We start from the raw sequence: 16065 nt of genomic DNA on the forward strand, positions 1-16065 counted from the left end.
TGTTGCCACCTTTGCCCCTGTGTGCCCACTTTCCGCACATGTTCCCCAAACACCGGTCCACTCGAGCAATAATTGTCGTTGAGTATACACATCGCGCGTGATGCAAAGGTATGCCCACTTGGCTCGGGGTCCATTTTAACCGGGTCTGTCTTGAGTCAGCCACCCAGAAAATATATGTCCACACCCAGGACACATCTCACTGTGACTGTGGCTACTAGTCACGTGCCTACTCTGTGAGAAATGAAACCCTGAACAAGGCCAAGGGAGATCTGCATCAATTGCTGGCACGTTATCTCTCAATAACAGCGAGGAGTGATGGTGTCTCGGCATTTCCAATAGAGCGCCACATTTTAAGGGGCCTGCTACAAGAGACACCGATTCACTAGCAAGCTCGGTTTCCCTTTGCGGGAGAGTCCTCCCCACCGTCGCGAGTCTCATCGCCGCTTGCTGCGCGCAGGGAGACCGCGGTGAACCTGGGACGCCCGGCCGCCCAGGCAATCCAGGCAACATGGGCAACCCTGGCCTTTCAGGAGCCAACGGCAAGGACGGGCACAGGGGCGAAACGGTGAGTCCAGCGCGTCCGCACGCGAGCGAGCGGTGCGGCCGCTACACCACCTCACGCTCTCTCTCCGCCGTTCTACTCCCTGCTGAGGATTCGCGACCTCGATGATGAAACTGCTCCACTCTCCGTGATGTTGGGCTTTGCTGCTGCATTGCTATAAAGGGCTCACAGTTCAATGTGCAATACTACGTGTGCATCTTTGTCTCCGTTCCTTTTGTCTTCTACTTTACCGAACGTCACCAGTTTCTGAAGGTTATTACCCCTCACACTAAGCCATGTGGTGCAAAATACTTTCGTTTTTTTCATTTTGCTATTGTGGTGTACAGTCGCGCTTTTAAATCACTCTCACAAACTTTACGAGACATCCACATATTACAGTTTTGCTACGTATGGCCGTCACACGGTGGCGTGTGGCCTCATAACTGAATGTGCGCACGTGTGTATTTAATATTGGTGAAAACGTCAAAAAAATTAGATTTTTAAAAATAACTTTTGTCAGAGTAATACGATGGTGTTGTTTATCAGCACGGCTTGGGTCCCAAAATGTCACGCACAACGAGGCCCCTAGACACCTTGATCCACGCGTTGCTTCTTGAATGCAGCAGCTCACGTGGACGGCAATGGTGGATAGTTGGGTAGCAGGTTGGCGCAGCGGTCAAATTTGTGACTCGCAGCAAGAAGCGCCTGGGTTCGATTCTGGACTTGGGCGCCTTTCTCCGTGGAGTTTGTGTTTTGGGCGCCTGTGGAGTTTGTGATTTGGGCGCCTCTGGAGTTTGTGTGTTGGGTGCCTGTGAAGTTTGTGTTTTGGGCGCCTGTGGAGTTTGTGATTTGGGCGCCTGCGAAGTTTGTGTTTTGGGTGCCTGTGGAGTTTGTGATTTGGGCGCCTCTGGAGTTTGTGTGTTGGGTGCCTGTGAAGTTTGTGTTTTGGGCGCCTGTGGAGTTTGTGATTTGGGCGCCTGCGAAGTTTGTGTTTTGGGTGCCTGTGGAGTTTGTGTTTTGGGCGCCTGTGGAGTTTTGTGTTCTCCCCAGTTGTGCATGGGTCTCCTCTGGGTTCTCTGATTTCACCACCGTAGCTAAAAAACAAGACCAACATAATTGGTTTTAGGCAAACATCCTAATGCTGAAAACTTACCTGCTAATTACTGAATTTTGATTCCACATTCCAGCATAAACCCCCTACTGTGGAATAATTATCAGGACCCTTCTGAGAGAATATTGAGACTCAATGAGGCTTTCCTGAGTAAACAAATGTAGTAATAATGTCATCAACGTGACTGTGAAAAATGTGTGGGTGCAATTGTGATTCAAGGAAAAAATACTGGCCTTTGTGCGGCACAATCGTGCTTCTGTTCAAAAACAGTGACACATTCTAGGATTCAACACCGTGAAAACAACACACTATTATTAAGCCATTATCTACACAAGGAATTGATTTTACTTTCAACTTCTTAAAAACGATTCCGCACATCAACATATCAGTAGTGACAGGTGACTGCATGGAACATTTCATCCGGTCAAGATTATCCGTTCAACCAGGTGAGAATTCAAGACACAAGGGACAGTCCCATTTGCAAGAGTGACCTGGGGCCACCAAAACCTCTCCACTGCTGGTGGCTGTGACCATCGCTGAGTGCTGTGTGCGTCACGGGTCAGGAGGTGCCTGCCGGGAGGACGCGGCGCCTCGCGGGAGAGAGAGCGCGTGCGTTGGGAGCGATTCCTCGGCGTGCCTTCCCGTGCGCCCACTGCCCTGCTTCTACAACTGTGGGTGCGACGCTTCTGTCTTGCAGGGCCCTCAAGGAGATTCAGGCATCGTGGGCAGACCTGGCTCCGCAGGGCCGCTTGTAAGTGCCGTGTGTTGTTTAGCAGAGGGCACACAATACAAAAGAATGTTAATTATTACTATAACAGTATTCAAAGTCTATTTTGAAAGTTTTAACATTTTCAGTTTTTACGAGCGATTGTGTAATATTAACATCTCGTGTTTTTCCAAGTGTAATTGCATACATGTGTTTGACACAGGCATGCGTGTGTGTGCGTACGTGCATGAGACATTGATGTCTCTCATTTATGATGGTTGTTCCTGGTTGACGCAGGCGTGCATGTGTATGTGTGTGTCGTTGACAGGGCCCTCAGGGGCCAAACGGAGCCCATGGCGAGAGGGGCGACTCAGGCGAGAGGGGAATTAAGGGCCACCGTGGCTGGAGCGGTTTCCAGGGTCTGCCTGGCCTGCCGGTGTGTGTGATGCCTGGAGGCGGTGCTACACAGCTTGCACCGCACCGTTTGCTGTGGAGAGTTGAAAAGTGTATATTTATTAGCGCCAGCCCAAAAGATATATAATTTCTTGATATAGCGTAGCTCCGTACAGCTTTTTTAATCTTCCTTTGCAGTAATTTGTTACATTACGGCTATATAATCTCTGACAATGCAGGCAAGATTTAATGGAATGTTGGCTAAGTTTAGAGTTCAGATTTAAGTCATGTCCAAATAAGGATTTGATGCGAATGGCTCGACACACCATGCATGCACAAGCACCGTGTGTGTCCGGTAACGGAGAGAGAACTGACGATGTCTTTTGGCTACATTTAGGGTCCTCACGGTCACCAAGGAGGCCCTGGTATCAATGGCGGCAGTGGTCCAAGGGTGAGTAATGTCATCATTTTCCTCATTTTCCCAGTCCGGCAGAGTGGTCATCAGGCATTTTATAAACATTGCACATATGCTTATGTGAAAGGGTCTGAGAACTGAGAAAAAGTCTGATATAGTCAGTGTTAAAAGCAGGGCTTTTGTGAAACAAAAAAGTTATTTACGTAAAAAAAGTATCCCTTGTAAGTATACTGTAAACTGTCGATATCGTAGTCATATAACCTTTGCTTTTTCTTCAGAAGCTTCTGGTTTGCTGATTTTCTTTCAAAACTGAACGTTATTAACATACATATAATATGTGAAATGTATATTCAGCTGAATAAAACTGTCTTCTTTTTCCCTCCCGTCAATGTCAGAGTGAGAATGGAGCCAAATGCACTCCCTCCAACTATGTCCCTTAACAGCTTCTAAAGCTTTCGTTGTCCAAAAAAAAAAAATCGACATTTTAATTTAAGTCCAATGAACCATCGTTGGTGATCACTAATTTCCAGGGCTTAATTTCAACCGAGTCTATCCGGGTAAATGACCGGCAAAATATTTCCATGCCCGTCACACCACGTCCAGTATACCTCTTGCCTGGGCTGTGGCTACCGGGGGCGTGCCACCTCCCGGCCTACCCCGGTCCCCACCAGTGACCCTGAACAATACTGAGTGACGAGCGAAGCCTCGCACATTCCCACTGCTGCACGGAGTGACCGTACGCTCTGTGTTGCGTGCCCGCGTGTGCTCAGGGACCCACGGGCCCAGCGGGCGGGCGTGGCAAGGATGGGCACAACGGACAGGCTGGCCCCCTCGGGCCCTCTGGCCACCGCGGTCGTCCAGGGGAGGCTGGCAGTGCTGTGAGTAAATTTCCAGGAGTGCAATCGCGAGTATATGTGTCGACGACTAGCCCCCGTTCCTTTTGTTCGTGACATTATAGTGGCGTAAAATGTTCGTCAAAGACCTGAGCGTGACTCTAATGAGATGTTATTAATGAGTCTCATGAAATACGCAGACTAAGACAATTTAGTAGCAGTAGACGGCAGTGCACTGACAAAGATCAACATTAAAATTGGCTATGTATGTATATGTAAGTTTACTCACCTGATATTGGGCTTGATGAAACGGGTGCCCCTCCCGCACTGATATTTCATAACTAAGTGTGAACTGAATGTTTGATGGCCTTAGATGACTAGACTAAGAGAGTTACTAAATTAATTTCACAGGCTTAAGAGGTCGTCGTCGACTAGACAAACTAATGCTGTGAATAAAATAAGAAATTGTCACTGAACGGTCACTTGAAATTCACTGCAAAGAGTCCAAGATTAAAATAAAATAAAACAATTAAATCACGACGTTTCGGAGGCAACACAAGCTTCCGTCTACAGATTTTCTGCTGTGACTATTCCACCTGAAGACGGAAGCTTGTGTTGCCTCCGAAACGTCGTGATTTAATTGTTTTCTTTTATTTTATTTTACCTACGTGACTTTACCGAATAAAACCAAAGAGTATGAATCCTTGCAGTCACGAAAGCTTCAAATCTAGAATCCAAGATTAGTACTGGACGTCACTCTCCTTGGCAGGACCCACACAAAGCATCAGTTCATAAGGCCGCAACGCTTGCGAAAATACCTAACTTTGTCCCTTTCCATTATTCGCAGGGCCCTGCTGGTTCACCAGGTATCCCTGGGCCCCCAGGCCCTCCCGGCCCTGCAGCAAACGGCTACGGACAGTTGCCCTTGATTGGCATGGAGAAGGGACCGGACCCATACCCTTACCGGTACCGTGCTGATGAGGCGCTCAAGGAGCACGATGCTGAGGTGGATGTGACCCTCAAGAGCCTCACCAACCAGCTGGAGAACATCATGAGCCCCGAGGGCACCAAGACCGACCCGGCTCGCAGCTGTCGAGACCTCATGCTCTGCCACTCTGACTGGAAGAGCGGTGAGTGAGAGCCGAGGTTAAGGCAGTGACTTGGTTGGGATCCCCCAGACCTTTGTGCCGTGGGTCCGATTCATGTGTTCTCTAGGCCCCCAATTCACTGTTCATGAGTCTTGCAGAATATTATCACAAAGCTCTGATTAACAACTCAACCCAGGATCATCACCTTAGCACAGGGGTTTCTGAGAGGAACTGTCCTTTTATAGAAATCTATAACGAGTTGTTTTAGAGGTAAGATTGAAACCAGGAGAAACGTCTGCTGGAGATTCCCACCTCGGTATGGAGACAATTTATGGTTGTCAAAATCAGCATGAAGGTCGAGGAGATCTAGAAGTGAGTGATTCACCGTCTGGAGGTCATTTGTCGCATGTCGGAGAACACTTTCAGTAGAACTGCCTTGGCAGAAACCATATTCTGCTGGGTTATGACAACCATGGACGTACAGTGGTTTGACAGATGAGAGAAGCCGACCGTTTTCGAAGAAAATTTTAGTTTTTTTTTCTATAACTAGTAGTTGAATACTTTCTGCTGCTTAATAGATGCAAAAGTTGCAGTACCATGTGCGCGTGCACGTACTGACTGCCGCACGTTGCCACAGGTGAGTACTGGATCGACCCTAATGAGGGCTCAGTGCTGGACGCCATGAAGGTCTGGTGCAACATGGAGACCGGGGAGACCTGCGTCTATCCCAAGCCCAAGAACGTTCCCAGCAAGAACTGGTGGAGCAATAAGGGCAGCCGCGAGCACAAGCATGTCTGGTTTGGAGAGGCCATGCCCGGTGGCTTCCACGTGAGTTTTCGCATCAACGCGGCACCGGTCCATTCCTGTCGATCACCGACGGCAAAGTGGAAATGGGATCGTCGTTACGAAATCTAATCGCCTTTCTCGGGTGTTTTTGGACATTCTTCGTAATTAGAATTGGGAGGTTATTACAGAATTATGTTATTGAGGGGGTCACTGTTGATTTTAAAAAAAAATCCAGTGAGCATCAGAAAGATTATTAGAAAGGAAATCAATGCGTTCGATCTGCTACAGGTCGATGTCAGTGGCCATACCACTGAATTTCAGGTGCCCATTGTCTAAAGAGGGAGACAGCGTTTACACGCATTCCATTATCACAATGACATTTTTTATTTATTGTAGAAACAGAACAGCCCCGTAGGTTGAGTGCTCAAATGCATAACGTTTACACACATTACAAAGAGTCCCCATGTAGCCTACAAAGGCTGTTGGGGCAGGTGCTATTCGGGAACACTAATGAAGGTCACCACGGAACATGAAAGAAAGGTGTTGCCAGTACCACGCCTGATCACCTTTGTTTCCCCCCGGTGTTGGTGTTTACACACCGCAGCAGGTACCAATTTAAGGTTGAGTGGACCTAGCCTAGGGGAGGTCTCAAACCGGCTCGGTTATACGCCACTGATACGAGTCACGAGCGGGAATCAAACTCGAGTCACCTTGTTCGTCATGCGGCACTATAGCCACTGCGCTACTGCACCCGACACATACGTGCATACGCGCACGCACTTACGCGCGCGTACGCGAACCTCCTCGTGAAATAACCGCCTTCCCCGTCTGTGCACCCCACAGTTCAGCTACGGAGACGACACCATGTCGGCCAACATCGCCGAGGTGCAGCTCAACTTCCTGCGCCTCGTGGCCGCCGAAGCCTCCCAGAACATCACGTACCTGTGCCGTAACAGCGTGGCGTACGCGGACGCCGCGGGCAGCCTGCGCAAGGCCGTGCGGCTCATGGGCTCGGGCGAGCTCGAGCTGCGTGCAGATGGCAAGAACCGCTTCACCTACTCCATGCTGGAGGACGGCTGCGCGGTAAGAGAGCGACGCAACGCGTGCGAGGGGGGCGACGCCGTGCTTGTCCACGCTCCCCCCAAAAACTTTCTAGACACGGCCTAAGGGGAGATATCACCCCCCCCAATCCCCCCCAAATCAATGCCATGTTTGGTGTTTGTTACCAGGTAACAAATGGCAATTATGCCGACGACGGAGCGTTTACATTTGCACGAACGTTTTTGGGGGCTCGTTACCGATTTCCGTAGCCAGAAGATTTAATATTAAAGCGCAGTAGATCGCCTCTTGTCAGGGAAAGAGAAAAAAACAAAGTTCGAAGCCGGACCTAGTGGTTCCCACCTGTGATCCTCGGCAAATAGCCCACTGGGAACCATTCGCGAGTAGGACGCCCCTGACTGACTTGCCGTGCGGTGCTGTGAACACCCACAGGTGGAACCAAAGTCAAAAGGCACCAGAGATGGGTGGGGGCTTTTGTGCGGGCTGGAGTCCGGAGAGTGTTTATGCTACGAGGACTGGTTGTCCATAGTTTGTTTTGTCGGAGGAGCAAGCTCGAGAAGGATGTATGTTAGGGGGAAATGCCAAGAGGTAGAAAAAGGTGCTACTCGACAGCCTGAAGAACAGATGCAATGTCGAGGAAGGAACATTAATGTGTTGAGGAAACTCAAGTGCCTTTAGGCAGATAACTCAGAGACGATTTATTTCTATACATTGTTCAATGATAACTCATTACAATATTTATTTGCCTTCCATATTGTGGAAGTTGTATTTTAGCGAAGGACAAGTAGACAAATATCACGAGCTTTGTTCACAGACGCTATTAGCTCAGCACCTTGTGCCAAATTTGTTGTGCGGCCGGTTGCATCATCTGTCCCTGTCACGTGTCTTGTGGTGCGCTCTCTCACCTCCTGCAGAAACACACTGGCGAGTGGGGAAAGACAGTTCTGCAATACAAGACAAACAAGCCGTCTCGTCTGCCGATAGTGGATATCGCACCTCTGGACATTGGTGGACCCGAGCAAGAGTTTGGCGTCGAAATTGGCCCCGTCTGCTTCCTGTAAAACCAATGGACTTTGCAACTCCACCTCTGTTCGCCATCCACCAAACCCTTGCACTGAACGGCTAAAGATTGACCGTTTAACGTTGCTAATGGTCTTCCATCCACAGGCTTATGTTTGGATTTCATGGCAAAAAGTGTGAAAATGCCTATCTGTATTGTTCTGTGTAAATTAGAAACATTTGATGTTGTTCATATTGCTGTGGAATTACTTTTACAGGAATTCACTTTAATATTCTGATCGCAACAACAGGTGTAGTTTTTTGCCCCCAAATTTTTTTTTTACAAAAAGTGTCAATGGATTTTTTTTCTAAATGTGAGTCGAAGATTTCTGGAATTTTTTTTTTAAACAAAAGGCTATTTTTTAAATGACTAAAATGGTAATTAAACACATTTTCGGACTGCATAACTGTCCTGTCTTATTTGGTTTGCAGGGAGACGGCCTTCACAAAACACACCATGTGTTGTATATGTTACATTTGGTGCTTTTCGTAGTGCTTCCAGTTGTATCTTTAAAGGTGCTACTTTACTATGGGTTTGGTTTTATTTAAGCATAAAAAAAAATCAGCAAACTTGAAGAACCCAGTAAAGCTAAAGGTGCTAGCTGCCTCATTTGACTCAAGTTACTCTGGTCATGAACAATTCACCTCTTTTTCTTGATGTGAAATATATCCAGACCAGAACTGTTTTCTTACGGAATTACTAGATCCATGCTACACCAGTATGGCCAAGCGAACAAGACCAAAAAAAAAAGACTTAAAAAAGAAAGCGTCCATGTTGTTTGGAAATAAACATATTGTTTAAAAAAATATATATTGAAAATTAAGTCTTCTTTTGTTGCAGTGTTGGCCACAATTGTTTTGGGATGTCGATTCCACATTTTAAATCTGCCGCTTAACCTGGGGAAAGCCTTTAAGTTGTCCTCCTGCTTTAGTTGACCCCCTCTCGATGACCTTGCCGCCGTCTCATATAGTGGCTTTGCGTGAGTCGCTCTATGTTCTCCAAAAATAGGCATGTGGATCCCCGCTTGCTCTCTCACATAGTGGTTCCCCCTCTGTGCGTGTGTTGGTGTTCCTGTGTAATATCCAACAAGCAAAGGGATAGCCACCTGGACATGTACAATTTTTGTATATTTCATTTAGTGCCGATGCAGAAAGCTTTGATTTTTGTAAAATGCTATTTTGTATGCAGTATAGACAGGGAACTTACACATTTGGGATCGTAGAAATTCATCTCGGCATTTATTTGTGTGTGCCTAACGAACGTGTCCTTATTCGATTCATCCCATATGTTGTCCACGCCAGTAGATGCAAACTTAAAAAAATAAAGTGTTCAATTTTTTATTTGTATCAAATGTCACATGATGTGTTTTGTGGAATGTGTAGCCGTTTCCTTGGCTATTTCGTAAAAAAAAAGAGGGACAAGGAAATAAAAAAAGTTAATGAAGTGCCGAACAGCATCTGCTCGACTATGGTATGCATAGGGAATGGCTTGCCGTGAATTTCGTTCATGGCGAGTGTTGACACTACAGTACAATACTGTTTTCGTTCTCTTCTCTGTATTGAGCGCCGCAATAACGAGTTTGAAGCACAACTACCCTGTGTACCGAGCAATCTGTAAGTGACCACCATTTAGTGTTGGTTACGTGTGAATTGAAGTCAAACACTCTGCACCAGAGTTGAGGGATCTGGCTGAAAGGGCCATGCTGGATCACTTTACACCTGCTCTTGGGCCCATGCCTGCACATGACAAATCCACAATCCAGGCGGTAAGCCGTGATTCCCGGCTTCTTGCTGAAGAGACATCGAAAGATGAACAGGTGGGTCTGAAACGTCAACTATGATCAAATAACTAGACGACTTTCCACGACAAGGTAAGACCCTCAATGGTCTATAACAAAATTACCATATCACCAGGAACGTTCTTGATCTGGTCACAACTCCAAAGCCACCAACAGATCCGAACCTGGATAGTGCTTCGATGGGCGACCACCATGCTAGTACAAGTGTTGTAGGCTGCTGTTGGCATATGTTGTCGGTAGAGGGCATTGCATACAAATTATGAGTACGTACAATGATGCTTCAACGTCAATTATGCTCCCCCGCCTTTACCAACTGGCACTGAACATGAATTATGAATGGTAAAGTACACGGATGGTTAAATGTCTCCGACGGCCCACAGCGTGGGGGGGGGGGGCCTCATCAAGCAGTGGATTGACAAAAGGGCTGTACGTGTAAAAGGCCTCACCGACAGCAGAGCCCCTTTTTCACGCAAGACCAGGAAGAATTCGACATTAATTTGAATACATAAACCGTGTTATTTTCAGGGGAATATAATTAGGATTAAAAGGTAAAGTGTTGCATTTTGGAGTACTGTATTGCTTAAATAAGAAGTTGCCGAATGTGGCCGAGACTCATTTGTAAAAAAAAATAGTAAATATATCAGACAACGGCATTATCCCCACCAATATTCCACCTCGAGTTGCCCGCTCATATATCCACGTGATAAAGACCAGCAATGAGTACATGGAGTACATGGAGTGGTGTAGAATTACTCAGGTGGTGCAGCCACCTCCGCCGCCATGTGAATGAGCCAACCTTGCTATCCTCATTCAAGGCACCTACTGCTAAATGTTATCCAGGGTGGGCCAAATGTCTTGTGACCCCAGCACTTAATTCTCAATTAAGTAATATTTTAAGTAAGGTTTATTTAAAACAGAAATGAATATTCAAAGGATACGAAAAAAATTGTTAGGGGTCAATTAATTGGGGGGTCACAAGACATCTGAACCACTCTGTTTACAACACTGCCAATATCTACATCAACAAGCTAAGGAACTGATTGAACAAAATTACCAGGTTTTTTTGTTTATCTCTGATGGGAAAATCACGACGTTTTAAACGACATAAGGCTAAACTTCTTACGTTTAATACTACAGTACATTGTAATGTAGGGTTACCCAAACTCCAGTCCTCGCGATCCACCACGCTCCGCATTTACCAATGTCCTCCCCGTTCAAATACGAATTTACTCGTTCCACACTGCACGCGCCCGATGATTGTTAAACACGACCCACGTGATGCACTAAGCAATTAACGCTGTCCGCGTTGATAAGAGCCGATTCAAATTAAAATCTCAGTGTGTGCATGTGTGTGAACACGCGTTCCACGTGACGCACACATCATTGTTTGTCGCGTCACGTGGGACGTGTTTAGCAATCATCGGGCGCGTGCAGTGTGGAACGAGTTAATATGTATTTGAACGGGGCAAAACATTGGTAGATGCGGAAAAGGTAGCATGAAGGGTCGCGAGGTTTGGGAAACCCTGCTCTAATCAATCAAGTCTTTATTTCTAATGCACTATTTCGTGCAAATGATGCAACTCAAAGTGCTGTACAGGTAAAAGAAAACATTATTAAAATACTAAATCGCAAGAACAATAAAAGCAATTTCCAGATATACAAAATGGCATTATAATAAATTGCTAGAAAATGCATATTTAAAAAAATAACACTATAAAATAATCTTAAGTAAAAACAAGTTCAAAAAAGTAAGTTTTTAGCTTTGACTTAAAATTGCTTAATAATATTGGTGTAATTGAACTACCACCATATTATAGACTTGAACAATTCCTGTGGCCACCTGCTGTCGATCCATTGCTATGCCCTCCCGAATATGCGTTTTGCTGAAGCGTAAATGATGACTCGGAGGCAGATCTTCGTGTAGGGGCACATGCCAGTTTTATAAAGGGCTTACGCCTGTTGTTTTATTAAAGACCTCTCTTCGCACACGACTCCATGTACTGCACACTCACTGCCTACACTCCACCCCCCAGGGCAAAGGTACTGGGGATTCCATAGCACACCCACAGGCTACCCTAGCCTGGTGCCAATTTCCCCCTACCCCGGGGTCCCATCGCTCCCCCAGGGGAAGGGTACTGGGGAGGTCCCTAGCACATCCATAGGCTACCCTAGCCTGGTGCCAATTTCCCCCTACCCCGGGGTCCCATCGCTCCCCCAGGGGAAGGGTACTGGGGAGGTCCCTAGCACACCCACAGGCTACCCTAGCCTGGTGCTAATTTCCCCCTACCCCGGGTCCCGACTGTGCAGTACACGTTCCCGGACTCTCCAGACGACCCTGAACCCGTGACGGGTTCCAGCTTAAATCCCCCAGGGGGACATGACGTCACCGTCCCACCCCCTGTGCATGACGTCACCATCTGTGACATCATCGTACCAGAGGGCAAGCGTGACATGACGTCACTAACTCCTACTCTACATCACCCCCCCCCCCGTGAAAAAAGTCAGCCGACCAGGCTGCAACCATTACGAGAGCAGAGCCCGGCAACCTGAATGGGAAGACAACTCCCCACACGGGACACCAGAACATGTCCGACGAAGGCAGGGGACGAAGAAACGGCCCCACTGGCCGTCACCGTATCCGCACGCCCCGCGAGCGTGTGCGTGACGCCGGCCGGCTCTTCCGTACCGCGTCGGCATCAGAATCGGCGGTGTGCTGGCAGGTGTCCAGTCCGCCAGCCAACCCGCCAGGTGAGGCGCCGCTGGTGGAATTATTGGCGGGGCTTCTGCAGGCGCACACAAAGGCACGGCATCGCTCGCGCCATCACAACTCGTGCGGCCCGGCTCGGCGGACACAACAGACACCGGCCCCTAAGTAGTGGAGATGAGGGGATTCCGGCCGGTACGAGTAGAGGAGAAGAAAAAATAACACAAATTCAGACGTGTTGGATGCACAACCAATGCCGCGATGAACCCAAATACAGTAGAACCTCGGAGATGGAATTCCCCAGAACCCGAACAAATTGGTGTTGGAACAAATCGGTGTTGGAATGGCCGTCTGGAACGAATCAAGTTTCATCTCCGGGGTACCACTGTACGTTCACCTTCACCCACACAACACGGGTGGCAGGGTTCCGACCCCCAGCCACCGTTCCATCCACTATATGGTGATAAAGCGAAGATGGAGGAGCCGCCTAGCGCTCACTTACTGCACAACATGCACCCTAACAATGGAGGGATACAGTCTCAACGCAACCGGACAACAATGCCCGAACACCACAAATCGCCTCGGAGTGTCTCGATCTCCAGGCTGGCAGGGCGAGCCAACAGCTCCAGACGCACCACGGAGGTCTCAACCTCCGGGCCACCAGGTCAAGCCGTCAGCCATAGCATGACGGGACCACACTCTCCGAGCCATGTGAGCGCCCAGCCCACTAGGCTATCCACACCACGGATGGTCTCAACCTCCGGGCGGCCAGGTCAAGCCGTCAGCCGTAGCATGATGGGACCACAACTGACATGTTAGGCACGCAACACCCCCTGGACCCTCCTGGTCAGAATCTGCACCCCAAGAAATTTGACAGCCAGCACCACAATTCCAAACACTGGCAGCATGTCACCATCTCAATTTAAATGCTCCGTACCAATGACGGCAGAGCCACAAACCAAGGCAATCATCCCCTCTCCAATCGCAATCGCACACCCTCACAACACATACAATTTGAACCTTGCATTTCAAAATCCCCCTCAACATTTACCATGGGACTCAGGCATTCCAATTTGAGGAGCAAAAAAATGTAATACACAAAACGCCCAATTATCGCCGAATGGGGTAATACAGTATATGCAGTCCATGCAGTCTGCATACAGCCAACCATCTCGAGCAATGCTCCATACAGTCTGTACACTGTTAACAATCACAGCACAGCTATACATTAACAATGATGAACAGAGTTTTCCCCAGTCGCACGTTGACAATACTCACAAGCGAAGCTCCATACTGTATACCCAAAACAATCGCGACTCCGCAACGACAACCAACAAAGTGTCAACAAATCATTAACCCGGCAATCCACTGGATCTTAACGAAGCCCGAGACCCCCCCACCTAGCCGAATAAATCATTAACTGGCTCCTTAAGATAACAATCCCGACGAGGTAATGAACCAATAATGTGACACGCGGACACCCGACACGAACGCCACGGACAGACGCAAGTTATTAAGAGCAATTGGACGCCCGCATCCTGGCGGGAAACCAATAAAAAAACAACATTAACTCACAACCCTGCGCACGCAAGATGGATGAGGTGTCAACAGGGGCCGGTGTGTGTCGCGTCACGCCTCGCCTGACAAGCTGTGACGAGTGGAGGACAGCAGGGTGGAGCGCTGGGATGCCCCAAAGAATCTTGCACGCCGACCACGGACTCCTCTTGCGACTGCAGCCGCCACCCGCGCTCGAGCAGAAGTCGGGGCGCCACGCGAACGTGTGGAGCTCAGCCACCACAGGTGTTGACGTCGGCGGGAACGGCGTTTTGGCGGGAACAGCGTCCCGGCCAGCCGCCGAAATGGCAGCCCCACCGCGGCCCCCGCATGCCCTCCGGGCCTCCCCCGCCAGCCCCCCGCAGCGACGACGGCGTCCTCTCTTCGCGGCTCCTTCCCGTTCCACAGCTGCTTCAGCAGCAGGCTGCGCACCACGTGGAACCTCCAAAATGGCCGCTCCAGACCGCTACTCTGCCAGCGATGGTCAAGATGGCGGCGGCCTGCCACGTGGTCGCTGGAGGACCTGTAATGGAGGCCGTCTCCCCAGCGCGCCCGATGTCCTCCACTGGTGCCGTAGACGCACCAGCCGTGGTCGCAATAACCGGGGCCACGGAGCCCGGGGTCGTCCGGTCCCGGGTCGCCGCCTCTGCGTCGTTGGAAGACGCAACAGGTGGATTCCGCTTTTTCAAGAGCATCGCCTTGAAAAAGTCCACTTCTGACGCCAGTTGTTGAAGCGTAAATAATGACTCGGAGGCAGATCTTTGTGTAGGGGCTCACGCCAGTTTTATTAAGGGCTTACGCCAGTTGTTTTATTAAAGACCTCTCTTCGCACACGACTCTGTGTACTGCACACTCACTGCCTACACTCCACACCCCAGGGGAAAGGTACTGGGGATTCCATAGCACACCCGCAGGCTACCCTAGCCTGGTGCCAATTTCCCCCTACCCCGGGGTCTCATCGCTCCCCCAGGGGAAGGGTACCGCGGAGGTCCCCAGCACACCCACAGGCTACCCTAGCCTGGTGCCAATTTCCCCCTACCCCGGGGTCCCATCACTCCCCCAGGGAGGGTACTGGGGAGGTCCCCAGCACACCCACAGGCTACTCTAGCCTGGTGCTAATTTCCCCCTACCCCGGGGTCCCATCGCTCCCCCAGGGGAAGGGTACTGCGGAGGTCCCTAGCACACCCACAGGCTACCCTAGCCTGGTGCCAATTTCCCCCTACCCCGGGTCCCGACTGTGCAGTACACGTTCCCGGACTCTCCAGACGACCCTGAACCCGTGACGGGTTCCAGCTTAAATCCCCCAGGGGGGCATGACGTCACTGTCCCGTCCCCTGTGCAGGACGTCACCATCTGTGACGTCACTAACTCCTACTCTACACTTTTAAAAGGTTTAGATGAATCACTGGTGCCATCTACTGGTAAGTGAAAGCAGCGTGAGATGGATTTTTAAACATAAAAAACTATATATTAAACATAAAAAATATATACGTGCACATATGGTATCACTACTAACAAAATTTGGACAATAATATTGATAAAAAAAACAATAGGCTTCACCCTATCTGGCAATAAAACAGGTGTTAAGATGTTCAAACACAAACTAAACATCTATTGCAACGCATCAAGTCTGCATTACCCACAGATGTAGCAAAACGTGCAAACAAACATGCCTTGATAATTACACACGCATTGTCTATTGAGACTGATTGGTCTGCACCAGAGATAGCCTTCTTTGTGGCCTTGTATCACCAGTGCTAGAGACCGGAGAACGTCAAAAAGCGAACAATACAAAGGCAATGCAAGTATCAAAGCATCAACACAGTAATGTAGTTCAGGTTGAGCAGTTATACCTACGGGACCTTTTTGCCTTTCGGCGTTCTCTGGTGCAATGGTCGAACGCTGGTGAGACAATGCCATAGAAAAGGCTGTCTGTCTCTCGTGTACACCAATCAGTTTCACATACAATGCATATATAATTACCAAGGCATGTTTGTTTGCACGTTTTTTTCCACAT

At 48.8% G+C, this 16065-nt stretch overlaps 1 protein-coding gene across 1 annotated transcript in view; it reads left to right on the forward strand.

The window, feature by feature from the left end:
• LOC116948593 (uncharacterized) overlaps window positions 1-9443 on the forward strand; it is a 75764-nt gene extending 66321 nt beyond the window's left edge. Inside the window, exons 45-53 of the mRNA XM_032965404.2 lie at window positions 458-565; window positions 2350-2403; window positions 2687-2794; window positions 3149-3202; window positions 3937-4044; window positions 4847-5129; window positions 5725-5915; window positions 6717-6956; window positions 7847-9443. Coding sequence (XP_032821295.1) covers window positions 458-565; window positions 2350-2403; window positions 2687-2794; window positions 3149-3202; window positions 3937-4044; window positions 4847-5129; window positions 5725-5915; window positions 6717-6956; window positions 7847-7993 — 1293 coding nt within the window. The 3' untranslated portion in view covers window positions 7994-9443. The remainder of the gene's footprint in view (window positions 1-457; window positions 566-2349; window positions 2404-2686; window positions 2795-3148; window positions 3203-3936; window positions 4045-4846; window positions 5130-5724; window positions 5916-6716; window positions 6957-7846) is intronic.
• The last annotated feature ends 6622 nt before the right edge of the window (window positions 9444-16065 follow it).

The sequence above is a fragment of the Petromyzon marinus genome, chromosome 34, assembly GCF_048934315.1.
Source record: "Petromyzon marinus isolate PM22_M1 ecotype Great Lakes invasive population chromosome 34, UKy_Petmar_22M1.pri1.0, whole genome shotgun sequence".
NCBI classification, from domain to species: domain Eukaryota; kingdom Metazoa; phylum Chordata; class Hyperoartia; order Petromyzontiformes; family Petromyzontidae; genus Petromyzon; species Petromyzon marinus.